The sequence below is a fragment of the Canis aureus genome, chromosome 10 (genome assembly GCF_053574225.1).
Source record: "Canis aureus isolate CA01 chromosome 10, VMU_Caureus_v.1.0, whole genome shotgun sequence".
In the NCBI taxonomy this organism is placed as follows: Eukaryota; Metazoa; Chordata; class Mammalia; order Carnivora; family Canidae; genus Canis; species Canis aureus.
In genome coordinates, this window is record NC_135620.1 from 3,978,560 (window position 1) to 3,999,748 (window position 21,189).

Here is a 21,189-nt window from a genome sequence, read left to right on the forward strand (position 1 = left end):
AAAGCAACAGTGGCATTAGTTATCACAGTTGTGGGAGTTGTGGCATTTTATGCCTACTTGTGAGCACTTAATTTCAAAGATGCTTTAATTATATACATAAAAAAAAAAAGCTAAAAATAAAAACAACTGCCTTGGTTTAAATAAGACAACCAGAGGGGTGCTTGGGTGGTGCAAGTAAGTTAAGCATCTGCCTTTGGCTCCAGTCATGATGCCTGGGATCAAGCCCCATGTCAGGCTCTCAGGAGTCTGCTTCTTCCTCCCTCTGCCTCTCCCTGCCAATTCAGGCTCAGGTGCTTCCTCCGCCCCCGCCCCCCCCCCCCCCAGTAAAATCTAGAATAAAAATACCAGGAAACAAATTGGCAATAAGTACCTACCTATCAATAATTACTTTAAATGTAAATGGTCTAAATGGTCCAAAAGACATAGGGTAGCTGAATGGGTAAACAAAACAAGACAACATACCTGAAACTAATATTACAGTGTATGTTAACTGGAATTTACTTATTTTACTTATTTTCAAATTGAACATTTTTAAAAAAGCACAAAACCCCTACATACTAAAATTGTACACATCAAGTATTGGTCCAATCTTATATCCATCTATTTACATTAAACAGCACCATGGTTTTCTCACCCAGGTTAAACATGCCCAGAAATCGTTACACAAAGTATATGTACCTTTAAAACAAATTCTTAAGAGAGCTCAAATTCTACACAAACCAAAAACACTTCTTAGCAATCCTAGATTGATGGTAATCACCCAATTTAACTGAAGAAAAATAGGTTTGAACACTTTTCCAGTTGTCAACTTTGAGAACTGTTGCTATTCAATGTGGCATACAAATAAACTCTTTGATAACAGGGGCATTATATTCAAACACCCTCAAACCTCCACCTTCAAATATAAAAATACTCCTTTGCAATTAACATTGCTGTTGTCTCTTGAATTTAGATTCAATTATCAGAGAAACTGGGGCAAGATAGCAGAAAAGTGGGGTCCCCGAGTCACCTGTCCCCACCAAATTACCTAGAAAACCTTCAAATTTTCCTGAAAATCTACGAATTCGGCCTGAGATTTAAAGAGAGACCAGCTGGAACAGCTACAGTGAGAAGAGTTCCCGCTTCTATCAGGTAGGAAGACGGAAAAATAAAGAAACAAAAGGCCTCCAAGGGGGAGGGGCCCCGCAAGGAGCCGGGCTGAGGCCGGGGCGAGTGTCCCCAGGACAGGAGAGCCCCGTCCCGGAGGAGCAGGAGCTGCACCGACCTTCCCGGGGGAAAGGGGCTCGCGGGGGGTTGGAGCAGGACCCAGGAGAGTGCGCCGAGCTCCCTAAGGGCTGCAGCGCACACGGCGGGACCCGGAGCAGCTCGGAGGGGCTCGGGGGCGGCTCCGCGGAGGGGGCTGCGGGGCGGGAGCACGAATCCAACAGCGCAGGCCCCGGAGCACAGGGCGCCGGGACACAGCCCAGGATCCGGCCTCCCCCGGGACAGGCAGAGGCCGGGAGGGCCCAGGACCGCGAGGACGCTCCTGCCCCAGCTGAGCAGATCAGCGGCCCCGCCCCGGAGCCTCCAGGCCCTGCAGACCGAGAGCTCTGGAGTTACTGCGGGGGCTGACTCCAGGGCTCCAGAGCTGGCCCCGCCACTGGGGTTGTTCCTCCAGGGGCCTCATGGGGTAAGCTAACTTTTCAAAGGCCCCCAAATTAAACATAACCCTTGGCAGCTTTATTGCAGTCACAGTACGAGATAGTCAGGTGCCCCACGACATTTTTCAGTCCTCTCATCTATTCTGCAGATGTTAATTTGACTCTTTGCTAGGAGAGACAAGAGAGGAAAACTATCATCCACCACAAGTAGAGGTAACAGTGAACTGGAAAGCCCTAACATATAAAGCAACGTTTCATCATTTGGTCTCACCGCTGATGTTTAAGTGATGTCTGTAAACATACCAGTAAATCGGGAGTTGAAATTTTCTCTAAAAGACTGAAAATAGGCACAGTTCTCCCAGGCACAGAGACAGTGGGTTTTCCTTACACCCATCCTGCAAACTGGGGGAGAAGAAAAAACAAAAACAATAAGGGACTTTAACACCCCACATATCAGTGGATAGATCATCCAGGTTGAGGGGGAAAGTCAAGAAACCATGGCTTTGAATGGCACATTAGACTAGATGGTCCTAACTGATCTATAAAGAACATTCCATCTAAAACCAGAATACACATTCTTTTCAAGTGCGTGTGGGACATTCTCCAGGAGAGGTCATATGGTATGGAATGAGGTTTCTGTGAGTTGTCCTGTTATAACCAGCCACCCAACTTGCACATACACATGTGAACTAAAGCATGTGGTTTGTGAGACTTGTGCTGTATAAGTGACCTTGGGAGCCTAGTTAGTTGACATTATCTGGCCTCCAGGTCAGAACTGGCCCTTCTGGTCTGGACGCCAAGAGAGGTCAATCTTGCCTCACATTCCCTCCTGCTCCAACCCCCAGAATGGAATCCAGGAGAGGAGACCAGCATATCCAGCCCAGGGTCCTTGAATATGTAAAGACATGATAACACAGGAATGCAGCTAGCTCTGTACTACACATAAGCAAGCAAATATTTACCTTCAGATCCCATCATTTCCCTATAAATACAGTCCTTATAGGGATAGTCAGTTAGAAGTCTCACCTGAGGGAAGGATGCTCCACCCAGACCTCTCATTGGGATTCCAGCTTGGCGGTCTCCACGGGGTTTCCCCAGCTGATGAGGTTAGATGTTTTAAGTACCTGATTTGATTTAATTCTGTCTTATTCTTTACTGCTTACTGTTGCCCTCACCTATACACAGATTTCCCTTTTCTTCTTTGTTTCTATTAGATTTTTATAACATCCATAAAGTGTTGCTTTTCCCCCTTCAAAACAAAGTGTGACTGCCATGAGTCTTTTGTTGTAGAACACATTAGGCCACGAAACAAGTCTTAAATTTAGGAGGATAGAAATCCTATAAGCATCTTTTCCCACCACAATCCTAAGAAACTAGAAATTGAAAGGAATAAAAACCTGAAAAGATACAAACAGGAGGTTAAACAGCATGCTACTAAACAAAGGGGGTCAATGAAGAAACCAAAGAGAAAGTAAAGAAAACCAAAAAACCTTGAGACAAATGTAAATGGAAACACTGTTCCAAAATCTTGGGCAACATTATTTATATGTTCTCATTCATTTGGGGAATATAAATAATAGTGAAAGGGAATATAAGGGAAGGGAGAAGAAATGTGTGGGAAATATCAGAAAGGGAGACAGAACGTAAAGACTGCTAACTCTGGGAAACGAACTAGGGGTGGTGGAAGGGGAGGAGGGCGGGGGGTGGGAGTGAATGGGTGACGGGCACTGGGGGTTATTCTGTATGTTAGTAAATTGAACACCAATAAAAAATAAATTTAAAAAAATAAAGAAAGAAAGAAAGAAAGAAAAAAAAAATCTTGGGACACAAAAAAAGCAGTTCTATGAGAGAAGTTTATAGCAGTACAAGAAACAAAATCTCCAATATACAGTGTCACCTTAAATCTAAAGGAAGTAGAAAAGAACAAAGCCCAAGGTTAGTAGAAAGAAGGGAATAGAATTTTAAAAAACACAAAAAACAAAAACCCACCTCAGGAAGATCAATGAAAGTAAGAGCTGAAAAAGATAAAACTGATAAATCTTGGGGGACCTCGGTGCCTCAGTCAGTTAAGCATCTGTCTTTGGCTTGGATCATGATCTCAAGGGTTTGGGATTGAGCCCCACATCCGGCTCCCTGCTCAACATGGAGTCTGCTTCTCCCTCTACCCCTCTGTTTGTGCACTCGTTCATTCATGCTTTCCCCCCAGCGCCCACCTGCCACCCCTGCTCAAATAAAAATCTTTTAAAGAGTTTATAAGTATTAGCCAGATTCATGAAGGAAAAAGACAATTCTTGCTAAACAATTGTTGGATTTTCACATGAAGATATTTACACACCTATACAAGAGCTAACTTTGTTAACTATGTAGAATGAGGATTATTTACTAGTCCTTTCATGGAAGTGGATCAATCATCATGAAGGTCACCATTGTTTCCACATTGAGGAAACTAAAGAGGAAGAGCAAGAGGAGGGCTTTGTCTTGCCACCTTGGATTGTAGGGGGAGAAGAGTTAGAAAGAGGGCAGACAGACAGGCACAGTAAATGTGCCTATTAGCTCTTGAATTTCATCCGTATCTTGAAACCCTTCACTCCTCATATTTGCTATATTAACCATCTCTTTAACCATTTCCTACATCAGCTCTGTGGTAACTCTTGTGAAGTCATGCACAACATCTGGACAGTTTTCTCCAGCAGGAATTTATTGTTTCTAGCTTGATGGAAAGTTCACAGCCTTTTCTGTAACAATGAGGGCATCTTCAATGGTGTACTCCTTCCAGACTTTCGTGATGTTCTCTCTATTGGGATTTTATTCCCTAGCATTGACAATCCTTTCCATAGGCTACTGGTAAAGAGCCTTAAAGGTCCCTATGAACCCCTACCCTTCAACCCCGATCTAGAGGCCCAACTGGGGATGTGGATTTGGGGGCAAGGAGACAACTCCAACATCTATGATGTTGAACTTATGGGGTTCTGGGTGGCCAGGGGCACTGTCTAATAATTAAAGGAACTTTAAAAGGCCATCCCTTACTGTCAAGGTGCTTCTTGATTCCAAGGATAAAACCGCAATAGAATCAACCCAGGAAAAGGATTCTCATTATCTAAGCCTTTTTGGTGTATAACCAAAAGGCTGGTGTTTTTCTTTTCCTTTCAAGGCTTGGGGGTCAGCAGCTTTATAGATACAAGTTAGTCCTGATCATAAATCCAATTGCATTTGCACCAAATAATAGAGTTAGCCTTTCCTTTCCTGCCTTAAGTCCTGGTGCTTGCTTCTCTTCCTTACTAACATCTACTGGGGCATTTTATTTTCCAGTATAGGGCACCTTAATCTGCATTAAGAACCTGTTCAGGGACACTTGGGTGGCTCAGTGGTTGAGCATCTGCCTTTAGCTCAGGAATGATCCTGGAGTCCTGGGATCAAGTCCCACATCAGGCTGCCCCAGAGGAGCCTGCTTCTCCTTCTGCTGAGGTCTCTACCTCTGTGTCTCATGAATAAAACTTTTCTTTCAAGAACCTGTTCAGGCAAGATAACCTTTCTACTCAGAATAAGATAAGAAAATCTTAATGATTTTTTTTAAAATTTTTATTTATGATAGTCAGAGAGAGAGAGAGAGAGAGAGAGAGAGATTGGCAGAAACACAGGCAGAGGGAGAAGCAGGCTCCATGCACCGGGAGCCTGACGTGGGATTCGATCCCGGGTCTCCAGGATCGCGCCCTGGGCCAAAGGCAGGCGCCAAACCGCTGCGCCACCCAGGGATCCCCTCTTATTTTTTTCTTAAGTAATCTCTATACCCAACATGGGGTTTGGACTTACAACCCTGAAATCAAGAACCACATGCTCCACCAACTGCACCAGCCATGTACCCCTACTCAATGATTTTCTTCATGGCATCTGGAAACTTGTCTGTGGCCACTTGGTTAGCATTGAATTCTACAGCTTAGATCCTTCATCTTCCTTTTGCTTTAAGTTGTTATAACTTCGCTTTTTCTGTAATCAGAGTCTATAGGTATGCCTTTCTTATAGCAGTTCTCATCCACATAAAAAAAAATATGCAGCCTCAATAGGAGACTATAGATATTTTATTTAAAAAATACAAGGGTTTTGTGCCTGCTGGTATAGTTGCAATGGCATTGTCATGAATTTCCTTTTATTACAGTGGTCCTTATACTGGATTGATTTACTTTGAAATAGTGGGCAACCACAGTTGCAGACCTCAATCTGTGGTACTGATCAAGCATTTCAACTTTTTCTTGTGATGTCATGACTTTTCTCCACTTCTGGGATCACTTTCAGCATTACTAGTAGTGCTTCATGTGGGTCCCATGGTGTTAAGGTTTGTGGATTTCACTAAACACAATGAAAAATTTGCCAGGACCACAAGAGATCACTTTTTATTGTGGTACATAATTTGAGAGTTAAATTGCTCACCCTGTACCACAAGGTTTTAAGCAGATACAACACATGAGCTCACTCAAGTGCAATAGCAATAGGAAGTATTACAAAATAACTTTAGTACATATTGCACTGCTGTAAATTTTATGCAGTTTAACACTGCATCTTTGTTAATGCTTTCAATTGCACATAGCACCATGTGCTGTTATATAAAAATGTATAAGAAGTTAAAATCTATTTTATAGTAGTGATAGATGTTAACAGTCTATTTTATCTTATTCATGGTATACCTAAGTTTTTTCAGTTTTTCTAGGCTATGTGGTTCATCTGTGAGTTTTTTCAAGTTGTAATAAATCTCCAAAAAGTTTTCCAATTTATTGAAAAAAGTATCTGCATATCAGTGGGCTTGTGTACTTTAAGATTCTTTATTTCAGAGAGCAAGTGAGAATGAGCATGAGCAGGGGGAGGGGCAGTGGAGAATCAGACTCCCCACTGAGCAAGGAACCCAACATGAGGCTCAGTCCAGGATTCTGGGATCATGACGTGAGCCAAAGGCCGACACTTAACCAAGTTAAGCCAGGTGGCCCAGGCTTGTGCATTTCATTGTTCCATAGTCAATTGTACTAGTCTTTGCAACTGTAGATTTCTGTTACTCCTATTGTATCCTGTTACAGGATAGGCACCTGATAGAAATCTCTTTCTACAGTGGGCCCACTCACTCCTGACAAATCAGCCCAAATGCTTGTTATGAGGGCAACTGTCCTTTTCTAGCTCACCCAAGATTGCTATGATGGGTATCACCACTCTAGGTAGGGAATTGGAAGGCCCTAACGCAGTACGTTAAAGTTACTAGTCCCAGCTCTTTCATTCTTAATTCATCTGCTATTACTAATTCTGATCCAGAAACTTGGCTTATGGCATAACTATCAATAACACTGGGCATTGGTATCCTTTCTGTCGAACTATAGAGGCATCCCATCAGAATGCTGACCAGAATGGTCCTAGAAATACTACCATCAGAGCCATGGTAGCTATACCAGATTTGGAATGGGTTTCCTAAGTTACCCCAGTTACAGATAGACATTTGAACACCTGGGCTGGGCATTCCTATATTGGGAACAGGGCACATTGCTGACCACTCAGGGCAGGGTACACTGCCAAAGAGACATGTTTGTGAGATTATAAGAACCAATCACAAGTGTTGGAGTATTAGAGGAGGTAATCAAAATGATGTGACCACTTTTTGGTCTATAAGCTGGAACTGGGCAACTGGGGGCTCATTGTATTTTCTGTCCTTGGAATGTGTATCCTGCTTACCCTCCCTGCTCCTAGAATCCACCACAATGGCATAGCCTTGGGAGTGTGATAATGGTGTTGAGACTATTTGAATGGTCTCAGTAACTGAATTCAGTGAAGTCTTCTATATAAACTTTGGGGTAGGGGGGTGGGCAGAGGGAGAGAGAGTCCCAAACAGACTCCAGACTGAGCATGGAACCCAATGTGGAGATGATCCCATGACTTAGAAATCCTGACCCAAGCCAAAGCCAAGAGATGCTTAACCTACTGTGCTACCCAGGCACTCTTTCTATAAACTTTTTTTTTTTTTTTTTAAGATTTATTTTAGAGAAAGGGTACATGAGTTGGGGTAGGGGCAGAGGGAGATGGAAATAGAGAATCTTCAGGCAGACTTTATGCCCAGCACAGAGCCCAATGTGAGGCTCCATCCCAGGTCCCTGAGATCATGACCTGAGCCAAAACCAAGAGTTGGAGCCTCAACCAACTAAGCCACCCAGGTACACCAAACTTTGGAGATTTAATGGCCACTGTGGAAATCTACTTGTCTTATGGTCACCCAAGACAAGCCTCATTTGGAAGTCCCTTTGCTTATGAAAGCTGCCACCTATAAAATTGGAGTGGAGTGTCCTGCCTCTTCCTTCAGTCTCTCCACCCTCTGCATATGGGGATCCATTTTGGATTTCACCCAGAAAGCTCCCATGGAGGGTATGAATAAATAATTTTCAAATATATTCTCCTATTCCATAGATTGCCTTTTCATTTTGCTGATGGCTTCCTTTACTAGGCATAAGTCTTTTAGTTTGATGTAGTTCCACTTGCTTATTTTTGTTTTTATTGCCTTTGCTTTGGTATCAGATCAAAAAACAAAAACAAAACAAGTCCCCAAGACTAATGTCAAGGAATTTACTGCCTATTTTCCTCTAGGAGTTTATGGTTTCAGGTATTACATTCAATTCTTCAATCCATTCTGAGTTAACTTGTGTATGGTATACGAGTGTGATCCAGTTTTAGACTTCCAAAGTGATAAACACTGCATAATCTCACTTATATGTGGGATTTTAAAAGAAAAAAAACAATTCTGATACAGAGGACAGATTAGTGATTGCCAGATGTTTACAGGTGGGTGAAATGGATGAAGGGGGTCAAAACATACCCAAAAAACCTATTTGTAATTATGTATGGTGATAACTACTAACCAGACTTATTTGTATGTATTATGAAATGGTTGCTATAACATTAAATTATGCTGTACACCTGAAAATGTTATAGGTCAATAGATCTCAAAAAAATTTTAAAGATTTTATTTATTTATTCATGAGAGAGACACAGAGAGAGGCAGAGACACAGGCAGAGGGAGAAGCAGACTCCCTGCAAGGAGCCTGATATGGGACTCAATCCCAGGACCCCAGGATCACACCCTGAGCTGAAGGCAGACACTCAACCTCTGAGCCACTCAGGCATCCCTCAAAAAAAATTTTAAATGAGGAAATCCCTATTCATATAACATGAGTATATCCTTTTAATACAGGTGAGAAATATTTTGTCTAAGAATGCATTTGTATACTTTAAGACAACAAAAGGTAGGGAAAAAAGAAAAGTCAATGCAAAACTGATAGTGGTTACTTTTACAGAAGTATGAAGGTACAAGTAATGGAAAAGCACGTATGTGGATGTAATTTATTAATAAAGTCCAGGTTGAATGATTGGATAGTAAGTCCACTTAAATTTTAAAAATTTAATAGAAGTTAAGGGCACCTTTGTGGCTCAGTTAAGCATCTGCCTTCAGCTTGGGTCAGGATCTCAGGGACCTAGAATCAAGCCCCACATTGCCCCTCCCAGCTGCTTGTGTGAGCTTACGTGCTCTTTCTCAAAATCTTAAAAAAAAAAAAGGAATATCATCTCCAGGGGGCCTCAGGGGATAATACTCATGTTGTTAATTAGCTGAGAAAAAGAATGGAGAGAGTGACAGGTAAGGGTAACCATTCTTTCAAGAAATTTGAGTGCCTAAGAGGATACTGTTGATAATGATGAAGGGAAATAGCGGGAAGAAGTTATTGAAGGACAGAGAAAATTATTAATCAATGGAGCCAGTTTCCTGAAGCTAGAAACTTTTGAAATGGCATCCAAGACCTACTAGAAGGGCTGCTTTGCACCTGAGTTGATGGAATGGCTCTTCCATTCCTTAGAAAGGAAGGATGCACATACAGAAACACAGATGTTGGCTAAGAAAGGAAGAAGTAGTTGTCCAGTGGCTCATACTTGTTCATTGAAATTGGGTTTGTTGACATGGGGGAGTGAGAGGAGAAAAGGATACAGGAATGTGAGGAGAGTGATGAATGTTTAGAAAAGCCAATAAGGATAATTAGAGAACTGATAAGAATACATAGAAGACATCTTGAGGACCAGATAGACTTTAGTGTACCTGTGTTTCGAGTAGCATGATGTGGTACTTTTCTCCAGCATCAGGTTTAATGATAGTGTTATTACATATTACTAGGAACACATTACAAATGTTAATTCTCACATCCCCATAGAAAATACGTATTTTCATCTTTTCAAATGGGAACACAGACTCAGGTTAGGTAACTTGCTAGGATTCACATATCGAGCACTTGATAGAGATGGAATCTAAAGTAAAGACCATGGGTGCTATTTTCAGATGCCATCCTCTGAACTCTATACGCTTATTATATTCTGCTGTTTGCCTTCTCCTGTAATACCCTATGTGGTCATCTCACAGAATCTCTGTGATTCCATGATGATATGTTTATTTAGTCGATTTATATCACTAAAAATACCTATTGATTAAAAAAAAAACTGATGAATTATACATTAATTGAAATGGATATATCCAATACATCTCAAGGATGAAGGAAATAAGGAAGTACCCTATCTAGGTCCTGAAGGATTGATAACTATACACTCAAATGAATCATCTAAGCTATTGTCCCTAAGATTGGCCCTTTAAAAAAAAAAAAAAAAAAAAAAAAAAAAGGTCCTGAAATTCATTCATGGTAAACTTAACAAACTAGGAATAGAGGGGAACTTCAACTGGGTAAAGAAAACCTACATCTCACATCATACTTAAGAAATCTTCTAGTTTATCACTGTTAAGGTCAGGAACAAGACAGGATAGATCTCCTCATCACTCCACATCATCCTTGAAGTCCTAGATAATTCAACAGGAGAAAATGAGAAGCATACAGATTGGAAAATAAAACTGTCTTTGTTCACAAATGACTGTATGAAGAAAATTCACCCCCCAAACTAAATTATGGCAAGGTTACAGGATATAAGGTTAATATATAAAAATCAATTACTTTTTATGTACCAGCAATGAACAAGTAGATTCTGAAATTAGGAACACCATTTGCATTAGCACCTCCCAAAATGAAATACTTAGGTATAAAACAAAATATTTATTAATATCTACATGAGGAAAACTATAAAACTGACAAAAGAAATCCAGGAATTAAATGAAGATAACCCTTGAAGGAAGACTCAGTGTCAAGATGTCAAGATGTCAGTTCTTCCCAACCTTGCCTATAGATTAAGTACAATTCCAATAAAATTTCTAGCAAACAATTGTGTCAACAGACTTATTCTAAAGGGTTTACACAGAGAGACAACAGACCTAGAATAGCCAACACAATATTAAGAGAAAAAGTTGGGGGCATCACAATGCCAGATTTCCAGCTGTATTACAAAGCTGTGATCATTAAGACCGTGCGGTACTGGCACAAAAACAGACATAGATCAATGGAACAGAATAGAGAACCCAGAAATGGGCACCCAACACTATAGTCAACTAATATTTGACAAAGAAAAAGATATTCACTGGAAAAAGGACAGTCTATTCAATAAGTTGTGTTGGGAAAATTGGACAGCCATGTGCCGAAGAATGAAACTGGACCATTCTTTTACACCAGACACAAAGATACACTCAAAATGGATGAAAGATCAAAATGTGAGACAAGAATCCATCAAAATCCTAGAGGAGATCACAGGAAACACCCTGTTTGAACTTGGCTACAGCAACTTCTTGCAAGATACATCTATGAAGGCAAGGGAAACAAAAGCAAAAGTGAACTACTGGGACTTCATCAAGATAAAAAGCTTCTGCACAGCAAAAGAAACAGTCAACAGAACTCAAAGACAACCTACAGAATGGTAGAAGATATTTGCAAATGACCTATCAGATAAAGGGCTAGTATCCAAGATCTATAAAGAACTTCTTAAACTCAATACCCCGTGGGCAGAAGACCTGAACAGAAATTTCACCAAATTCGACATAGACATGGCCAACAAGCACAGAAGAAAATGCTCCGCATCACTTGCCATCAGGGAATTACAAATCAAAACTACAAGGAGATACAAACTCATACCAGTGAGCATGGTGAAAATTAACAAGACAGGAAACAACAAATGTTGGAGAGGATGTGAAGAAAGGGGAGCCCTCTTGTACTGTTGGTGAGAATGCAAACTGGTACAGCAAACTGATGGGAAAACTGTGTGGAGGTTCCTCAGAAAGTTAAAAATAGAGCTACCCTATGACCCAGCAATTGCACTACTGGGTATTTACCTCAAAGATACAGATGCAGTGAAATGCTGGGAAACCTGCACCCCAGTGTTCAGAGCAGCAATGTGCACAATAGCCAAACTGTGGAAGGAGCCATGATGTCCTACGACAGATGAATGGATAAAGATGTGGTAGCTCTCTCTCTCCACACACACACACACACACACACACACACACACACACACACACACAAAATGGAATATTACTCAACCATCAGAAAGGACAAATATCCACCATCTGCTTTGATGTGGATGAAACCAGAGGGTATTCTGTGGAGTGTAAGAAATCAGAGGACAATCATCTAGTTTCACTCATATGGGGAATATAAAAAATGGTGAAAAGGATTATGAGGGAAAGAAGGGGAACTGAATGGGGGAAAATGGGAAGGAGAAAAACCATTAAGAGACTCCTAACTCTGGGAAACGAACAAGGGGTTGCAGAAGGGGAGGTGGGGGGGGGGTCGGGGTAACTGGGTGATGGGCCCTGAGGAGGGCATTTGACGGATGAGCACTGGGTGTTATAGGTTGGCAAATCGAACTTCAATAAAAATAAGTTTTAAAAAAAAGGAAAAGTTGAAGGACTGACACTACCGGAGATTCCAAGATTTAGTATAAAGTTATCATGACATGGTCGTATTAGCAAAGAATAGACAAATAGATCAATGTAACAGAATAGCCCAGAAATAGGCCTACACTGATATAGTTAATATTTTAAAATGGAACAATACAAAGAAAAAAGATGATCTGTCCAAGAATTATGCTAGAACTGCACATTAATATGCAAAAAAAAAATCTAAATACAGACTTCAAATCCTTCATGAACATTAACTCAGATGGGCTATAGACCAATTGTAAAATGCAAAACCGTAACACTCCTAGAATATAAGAGAAAATCTAGATGACCTTGGGTTTGGTCTTAACTTTAGGATCTAACACCAAAGCACAATCCGTTAAGGGAATAACTGATACACTGGGGTGCATTAAAAACTTAATCTTGACAATGTATTTTACAAGCATAAGACAGCCACAAAGTCAAAATATTTTCAAAAGATATACCTGATAAAGGACAGTTATCCAGAATATATGAAGGATATAAAGCTCAATAAAGCCCCAGAAAGAAAATAACCCAATTCAAAAATTGCCAGAAGATCTGAACAGACATCTATCTTATCAAATAAGATAGATGACAAATGAGCATAAGAAAAGATGCTCCACGTTTCTTTAGGGAATTGCAAGTTAAAATAGCAAGGAGATACCACTACATATCTATTGGCATGGCCAAAATCCAGACCACTGACACTCCATATCTTTGCCAGAATTTTGTAACAGGAACTTTTATTCACTGTCGGTGGGAATGCAAAATGGTACGGCCACCTTGGAAGACAGTTTGACAGTTTCTTATAAGACTAAACATAACTACCATATGATCCAGCAATTGGGCACCTTGGTATTTACCCAAAGGAATTTAAAACTTATGTGCACATCAACACTTGCACATGGGCCTTTATAGCAGCTCTATAATTGCCAAAACTTGGAAACATAAAAGTTGTCCCTCAGCAAGTGAATGGATAAATGGTATATCCAGACAATGAAATATTCTTCAGTGCTAAGAAAGGAGCTATCAAGCCATGAATAGAGACAGGAAGCTTACATGCATATTACTAAGTGAAAGAAGTTAATCTGAAAAGGCCTCAAACGATTTTTCTAATGACAGAACATTCTCAAAAAGGCAAAACTATGGAGACAGTAAATAGATCAGTGTTTGGGAGTAGGGGGAGATGAATCGGCGGTGCATAGAGGTTTTTTGGGTTTTTTTTGTGGATTTTTTTTGGTATAATCACCATTTTTTTTTCCCTTGGAGAACACTTTCTCAGTCCTTAAGGACTTAACTCCTTACATGGGCTTCAGTGGAGGTCGTGGGCCAGCACCCGTGGGTCTAAATCGGGGTGGGGGTGTTTGGTCCTTCCATGCTTCACAAGAGAGATTCCTGACTACCTTGCTGTGAATGGCACAATTCATGCAATAATGTAGTGTCACATACAGCCTGAGAGGCACATAGGCATTGAAGACATTCGCTTCAGAAATGTCCCTGACAGCGGTGGCCTCCACTATGTTCCGAATAATGAACTTAATAGCCTTGGGCACACAATGGGCGCAGCTGGTGCAGTGAATAGGCTGCTCGTGGCCGCGGCCTTTTTGGCACGACCATTATTCCTTCTTTTCTTGGTCATCTTGGGTGCGGGACTGAGAGACATCATAGAGGATTTTTAAGGCCGTGGAACTATATGATACTATAATGATGGATACAGGTCATTATATATTTATCAAAACCCAGCAAATATCTAACACCAAGAGTGACCACCTAATGTAAACTCTGGACTTTGGGTTATGGTCAATGTTGGTTTATTTATTATGACAAATGTTCCACTTTGGTATGGGATGTTGGAGTGGGGGAGGCTCTGCGTGTGTGAGGGCAGAGGACATATGGGAACACTATACTTTCCACTCAATTTTGCTGTAAACCTAAAACTGCTCTGAAAAGTATTAAAGCCTAAAACAAAAACAACAGTTCCATGAAAGTCCAGAGTAAATTGGTGACTCCCTCCTTTTCCTGCAGGTAGTTTTACAAATGTTACCAGCAGGGCTCTGGTTCTAGAATTTGTTGTGGAAGACACCAACAGAGACTGATATTTTGCCCAACATTTGTCTTAAGTTCCATATCTATGATGCCTAATACGGTGATGGTCAGACCTTGGAGAACTCCCTAGGTGGCTTCTTGGGGAATCCAACCCATCCCCAGTTACAGCTGCCAAAGGCAGGCCAAATCAGCAGCTGTTATGGGAAGGAACACATTGCCTTTATCTGTCCAGATTGGGGCACTATTTAAGCTCTGCAAGTTCCTAGGGTGATAGCAGCTTAGAGCCTCCAGGAGGTGTAACCAATAAATTGATACATTCCCCATTCAACGGCACAGGCAAGACAGGACCATACTCATAGGTCTTAATCCTTGATGAAGGATCTGGAGAAGGTCACAAGTAAACACACAAAGAGGAAACCAACATCCATTAAGTCAAACTGACCTATTTTCACACAAACTTAGCAAACATTCATAGCATAGGACATTCTGTCAGCATTTGAGTTCCATAAAGAATCTTAAGATACTTTCAGGAAGTTAGCTGGTCAAAATGAACTTCATATTTTGATATGCATTATAAGATATGCATGAGACTTCACACACACACACACACACACACACACACAATTTTCCTTCATTTGGTTTCTCTATACCCTTCATAAACATTAATGGAGAGTTGTGGGGTTTTTGTTGTTCTAGGCAGCAGAAACAGGGGGATCTTGTTATAAGAATCAAGGAGATCACACTAATAATCCCAGAGCCATGCCATGGAGCTACAGGAAGAAGTAAACAGCTATGAAGGGAGAAGGGGAATGGGGCCCCTCCAGGCTGCAGTTCAATGGTCCCTGCTCCAGCAGAGCCTCCACTGCAGGAGCAGGGCGGTGGGGTGGGGTGGGGTCTTCCTTTCCTGGGCACAGGACCCTGGCTGTTGTACAAGGAGGGGGAAGATTTCTGCTACTAAGGTCTTGGGTTCCCTCTAGCACAAGGATATCCACTTCCTGTGGGAAGAAATAGTTAAAAACAAGATCTCCTGCCACCCCCAATCTCTCCCCGAATGTAGAAAGTTTTTTATTAAATGTCTTTATTTTTTATTTATTTATTTTTTTTGTGGTGCAGCGGTTTAGCGCCTGCCTTTGGCCCGGGGCGCGATCCTGGAGACCCGGGATCAAATCCCACATCGGGCTCCCGGTGCATGGAGCCTGCTTCTCCCTCTACCTATGTCTCTGTCTCTGTCTCTCTCTCTCTCTCTCTCTCTCTGTGACTATCATAAATAAATTTTAAAAAAAAGACACATTTGAAAGTTTTTTATTAAGTAGGTTTTAAACCAGATTGTGATACCCATCAGACAATCCACAACAAGTTTGAAAGACAGAAGGAATCTCATGCTCTCATACAGCCAGGCGATGAAAACTCTCATGAGCAGCATGTAAGGGAGTCTTTTGCTTCTTTTTTAAAAATTCATTCTGACACCCTGTATCTTTTCATTGGAACATTTAGTACATTTATGTTCAAAGTAATTGATAGATAAGTAATAAACTAGTAATAAATGTGTGTTTTGTGGTTGCTTCTGGAGATTTTCTCTCCAGAAAGAGAAAAGGTGTTGTCTGTCACTTTGCAAAGGAGAGAGGTCCCCTTTATTTCTTGCTGGACTGGTTTAGTAGTCATGAATTTGTTCAAGACACTCTATCTCCCCTTCTATCCTAAAGCATAGCCTTGGTAGATAGCTTCAGATTTTTCCCCATTCAGTATATTGGATCCATCATGCCACACCCTTCTGGCTTACCAAGCTTCTGTGGCGAGATCTGCAGCTAGCCTTGTGGGTTTACCCTTTTAAGTTGAGGACTTTTGTGTGCTTTTAAGATTTTTCTCTTTAGGGGGATCTTGTTACAAGAGATCTTGTTACACCACTGGGTGGCTCAGTGGTTGAGTGTCTGCCTTTGGCTCAGTTCATGATCCCAGGTTCCTGGGATCGAGTCCCACATTGGGCTCCCATAAGGAGTCTGCTTCTCCTTCTGCCAATGTTTTCTGTCTCTCTCTCATGAACAAATAAAATCTTTAAGATTTTTTTTATCACTATATTTTTCAAATTTAATTATAACAGGTCTTGGTGTTATTCTGCTTTTGCTGATTTTGTTGAAAGTTCTTTGTGGTTCCTGGATCTGGATATCGGTTTCCTTCCCCAGATTAGTTTAAGAAATAGCTGAAAACTTCCCTAAATTTTCTCACTCTTCTGGGACTCCTATAACATGAATGTTACTATATTTGATGGTGTCCCTGAGTTCCCTAGGTCTATTCTTATGTTCAATAGTTCTTCTCTTGTTCAGCTTTATTTTCCATTATTTTGGTTTATATCACTAATTTTTTCCTCTGCCTCTTCCATCCTGTCATTGCATCAAGCCTGTTTCCAATCTCTTATCAGAGTGGAAAATACAATCGAGGAGTTAAAGAATTTACCTCTACAAGGGTCTCACTGACATCTTTTCTCAAGTCCAGCAAGTATCCTTATGATTGTTGCTTTAAATTCTCCATCAGGGGCAGCCCAGGTGGCTCAGTGGTTTAGCGCCACCGGTTTAGCACCACCTTCAGCCCAAGGCATGATCCTGGAGACCCAGGATTGAGTCCCACATCAGGCTTCCTGTGTGGAGCCTGTTTCTTCCTCTGCCTGTGTCTCTGCCTCTGTCTCTCGTGAATAAATAAGATCTTTTAAAAAATAAATTCTCCCCGAGGCATAATACTTCTGTCTGGTTTGCTTAGGTCTCTGGCCATGGCCTTATCTTGCACTCTCATTTGGGATAAATTCCTCCATCTTAGCATTTTGTCTAAGTCTCTACCTCCTTCAACATTGTTTCTTCTCCCCATTTGGTTGTAGAATTCTGTCAGTTTTCAGGCCAATTTATGGCGTATGTAGGATGATTGGATAGTTATCTGGTTGTGTTCATGGGATGAGACAAGCCTAGGATCCTCCTACTCCATTATCTTCCTCTCTTCAAAAAAATGATCTAATATTTTAAGAGGTAGGTCTGTATCTTAGAACCAAGTATCTACCGGAGTTCTGCCCTCCCAGGGTGATAGTGACATAGGCATTTCACCTTCCTGGATTAACAATCCAAAAGATTTTGTGACTAATTTGTAAAATTTCTCAATGGAATATTCAAAATTAGACACTGTGTGAAATGCAATTTCATAAAGATGGCTCCCAGGCATTAAAGACTATGAGAAACTGGCAAGAAGGTTATTTAGCTTTTAAAAAGATTATATATTAAAGGACAGAGAAAGAATAAGATGCAAAAATGCTCTGAAAGAAAAAGGGTAGTGTCTATTTCCCTTTACCAGAAAATTTCTTTAATTTGTACTAACCCCTTATACCTGAAGATGATTCAGTAACCCATCTGCCAGCTCATCTTCAATTTTACCCCTTCTCCCCGAAATTCTCACCCTTTCCTCTTCTCTGGAAGTCTGCTTTAGGATGCCCAGCTGCCTTCTCCTCCTTGTATTATCATCCCTGTTTCCTTACTTCAGAGGGGATCTCCCCTCTCTGCCTGGATCCCTTCCTTACTGCATTCCTGGAAGCTCTGGAAGCTCTGCAAGCTCTGAGCCGGGGCAGGTGTGGGGACCCCAACCAGCTTCCTGCCTCTAGATACTGTCCTTCATCCTTTTGTCCAGTGTCAGACATCCAGATGAGGTCATTCATCTGGCTTTTACCTGTTTGATGTTGGAGGGAGTCCGGATCTTGCTACTCCATCATAGGCAGAAGGGGAAGCTCTGCAAGAATTTTGAGGTAAATTCTTGATTCATTTTTATTTTTAAATGACATTTCTCAGTTCTTAGCATTAATAAGGTTATTATTTTCAATACTATATTTTAACAGATCCATAGGCAAGGCATTATAGATTGTGTAATAAATATGTTTAAATTTTTATATTTCTGTCAAGAGTCACCTAACACAGAAAGGAAGAAACAAGGTTATCCTTCTGGTTACAACAAACTAAGAGCTACTTTTTCTGTTTCCAGCCCCAGCCTCAGAGTTTTCACCAGCCCCAAGTTCCCCTCCCAGCCCATAGGGCAGCTCCATGGATGACAGGTCTGTGACCTTGTGTATTTGGAGCTGACTTTGCCCAGAAAGTCCTGGTTACCCAAAGGTGAACAAGGCCCCTCATGAGGATAATTAATATTCCCTAAAACAGAAAAGCCCTTCCAGACCAATAATAACTTCAAGTCCTTCAAACTGTTTTTGAAGGTTTTCTGATTATTGAGCACAGAGATACTTCCCCACATGCCTGTGAGTAGAGTCATTGGACAATACTTCTCCCAGTGATTCTGGTTCCTGACCTTCCCATTTAAGGATTTCTCACCTCCCACCAGCAGACATAAAGGCAGGTGTGGGCCTTATCAGTGTAGGAGAGTCTCTGAAAACCACTCATATACAGAGGGAGTCATGGCAAGATGCATCCACATTTCTGTCATTTCCAGGCCAGTCCTTGGCAAGATCAGGAAATCCAAAGTTTCCTAGAAGAATGGGGAATCTTTGGAAGGAGTTTCATCTTGAGTCAAGGAAGAAGAATCCTATCCTGACAAGGACAATGGCTTTGTGCCCAAGCCCAGGGCCATAAAGAAAAGACAATAATGTCCCCAGATGCTGATGAGTTTACAAACTTTACCTTGGACTGTAAAGGTAACTTGTTGGCCTTTACTAGGGCTAGTAAACCCTAGCCCATGCCTATGGAGAAGCCCTGCAGGAGACTCCAGGCCTCAGGTAGGTCTCTTCTATATTCAACCTTAAGTGACCCACATAGGTTGGCCCAACCACCACACTGTGCCCTAAATAGGGTAGAGAATTAGGAGACCAGCCTCTGTTGGTCCCATCTTCAGAAAGCTGGACAGGACTTAACATGCTGAACTTGCCCCTCTACAACTGAGGTCCAAAGCAATGGTGCTGAAGGGCTTTGCTACCACAGCCTATTCAGAGTGGCCATGATACCCATGGAAGGCAAGTCTAGAGAGTGATCCAGGGAGAGGGTTTGGGCCACTTATACCAGGCCTAAAGAGGTTTGTTTCTCTTAGCAATTTCCTGTGCATACAGGTACCTCCCACTTCCCAGATCCAGCTCCAAGTCTAGCCCATCTGCCTTCCCAAGGGCCACATTCTGGTCTCCCCACAAGTGAACTATATTGAAGACATTGAAGTCCTAAGAAGGGTTTCATGAACTTTGAGGCCTGCCTGGTCATCTCTGCACTTATTTCTTGTACTTCTGCTGGCAAACCTCAGGCCCCAGCAGAAGATGTGGACTTCTGCTGACTCTGAATCAGGTCTTGAATTTAGAGACCATTTAAGTGTGGTTCCTCTCTACACTTGAGACAGTGGGGGCGGCAGGGGGGCGGGGGGAGGGTGTTAATCACAGTTCCATATACCCAGGATTCCTTCCCTTCCCAATGACCTAATGTCATGGAAAAAAATGTGACATTAAATAAGATGGCCCTCATCCCCTTCATCCTGGTGACAGTGACTTGGATGGGACCCAGAATTATATCAAGCAAAAATGATAGAGGCCAAGGGACATAGAGGGAACTCAGATTTCTGGTGCCTAGAGGTCTACCATTCTTCCCTCCCTGCTATCTTGTTTGAAGCATATCAGAATGAATGTCTTTTTCTCCCTCATAAATCTCAGTCTTTCTCTTGAAAAATTGATACACGATCCATTGTACTTCTATTACCAATAAAAAAAAAAAAGCCAGAATAATTAGAATTACAACCTTTTGAAAAATACTTTTCCATGAAGAATTTAAGCTGTGAAAGAGTTGCTAGAGAGTAGCCATGAATGGCAGCATTTCAAAAGAACATTCTTGGGGACAGGACCCTCTGCTTAGTGTATCTAAGGCCAGGCAGAATGACTCTGCTAGGAACTGATGAAGGGGGCAGTTCACCCACAGGTTGGTCAGTGACTGGCATGGGTGCAGGCACATCTGTTGGGACTTGAGCGCAGGCACCTGTCTGAGTCCTGGTAGGGCATTTCATTCTCAATCTCGAGTTTCTAGGTCAGGCCCTAGTCCTCAGCCCCGAGTTAAGATTCCCATAAAGCTCTCTTCAATTGCTCAAGGGAAAACAAAAACAAAAAGAAAACCAGAAAAACCTGACCATCTAAACCCTTTTAAAGCTGAGCTTTTCCAACCTGATTGTGGATTAGAATCACCTTGGGCCTTCAGATCCCACCTGGATCATTACATCAGAATCACTTAAAAGGGATACCCATCACCATTGTGAAAGCCTCTCCAGGCAGTTCTAGTCTTCAACCTGGACGAGACTCCATTACTAAATTCCCTGGCCCCTGCAGCACAGTGAGGCGGCAAGGACCAAGGAGGCCCCTGCATCAGGTACAGCTTATGACATGGTGTATGTACGATATTCCTCTAAAGGAGATTTCTACCTAGACTGTGTGCTGGATCACCCAGACACTTTTTACAAATACAAACCTCTTGGCCTCAGATCTAAAGTAATTCAGACTCACTGGAATGAGCTTTTAATTAAGTAAATTTTTAGAAGTAAATATTTATTCATGAGAGACACAGAGAAGCAGAAACAGAGGGAGAAGCAGGCTCCTCACAGGGAGCCCAATGTAGGACTTGATCCCCGGACCCAGGATCATGCCCTGAGCCG

At 41.7% G+C, this 21,189-nt stretch overlaps 1 protein-coding gene and 1 pseudogene across 10 annotated transcripts in view; one reads left to right on the forward strand and one right to left on the reverse strand.

The window, feature by feature from the left end:
* LOC144321881 (uncharacterized) overlaps positions 1-21,189 on the forward strand; it is a 34,309-nt gene that overhangs the window by 9,048 nt on the left and 4,072 nt on the right. For 4 of the 10 annotated variants that reach the window (XM_077911202.1, XM_077911201.1, XM_077911209.1 and 1 more), the window contains one exon: positions 953-1,131. In XM_077911202.1, the coding sequence (XP_077767328.1) occupies positions 953-1,131 (179 nt within the window). The other 6 variants (XM_077911203.1, XM_077911204.1, XM_077911205.1 and 3 more) reach the window with 4 other exon arrangements.
* On the reverse strand, positions 13,780-14,134 carry LOC144321883 (small ribosomal subunit protein eS26 pseudogene; annotated as a pseudogene).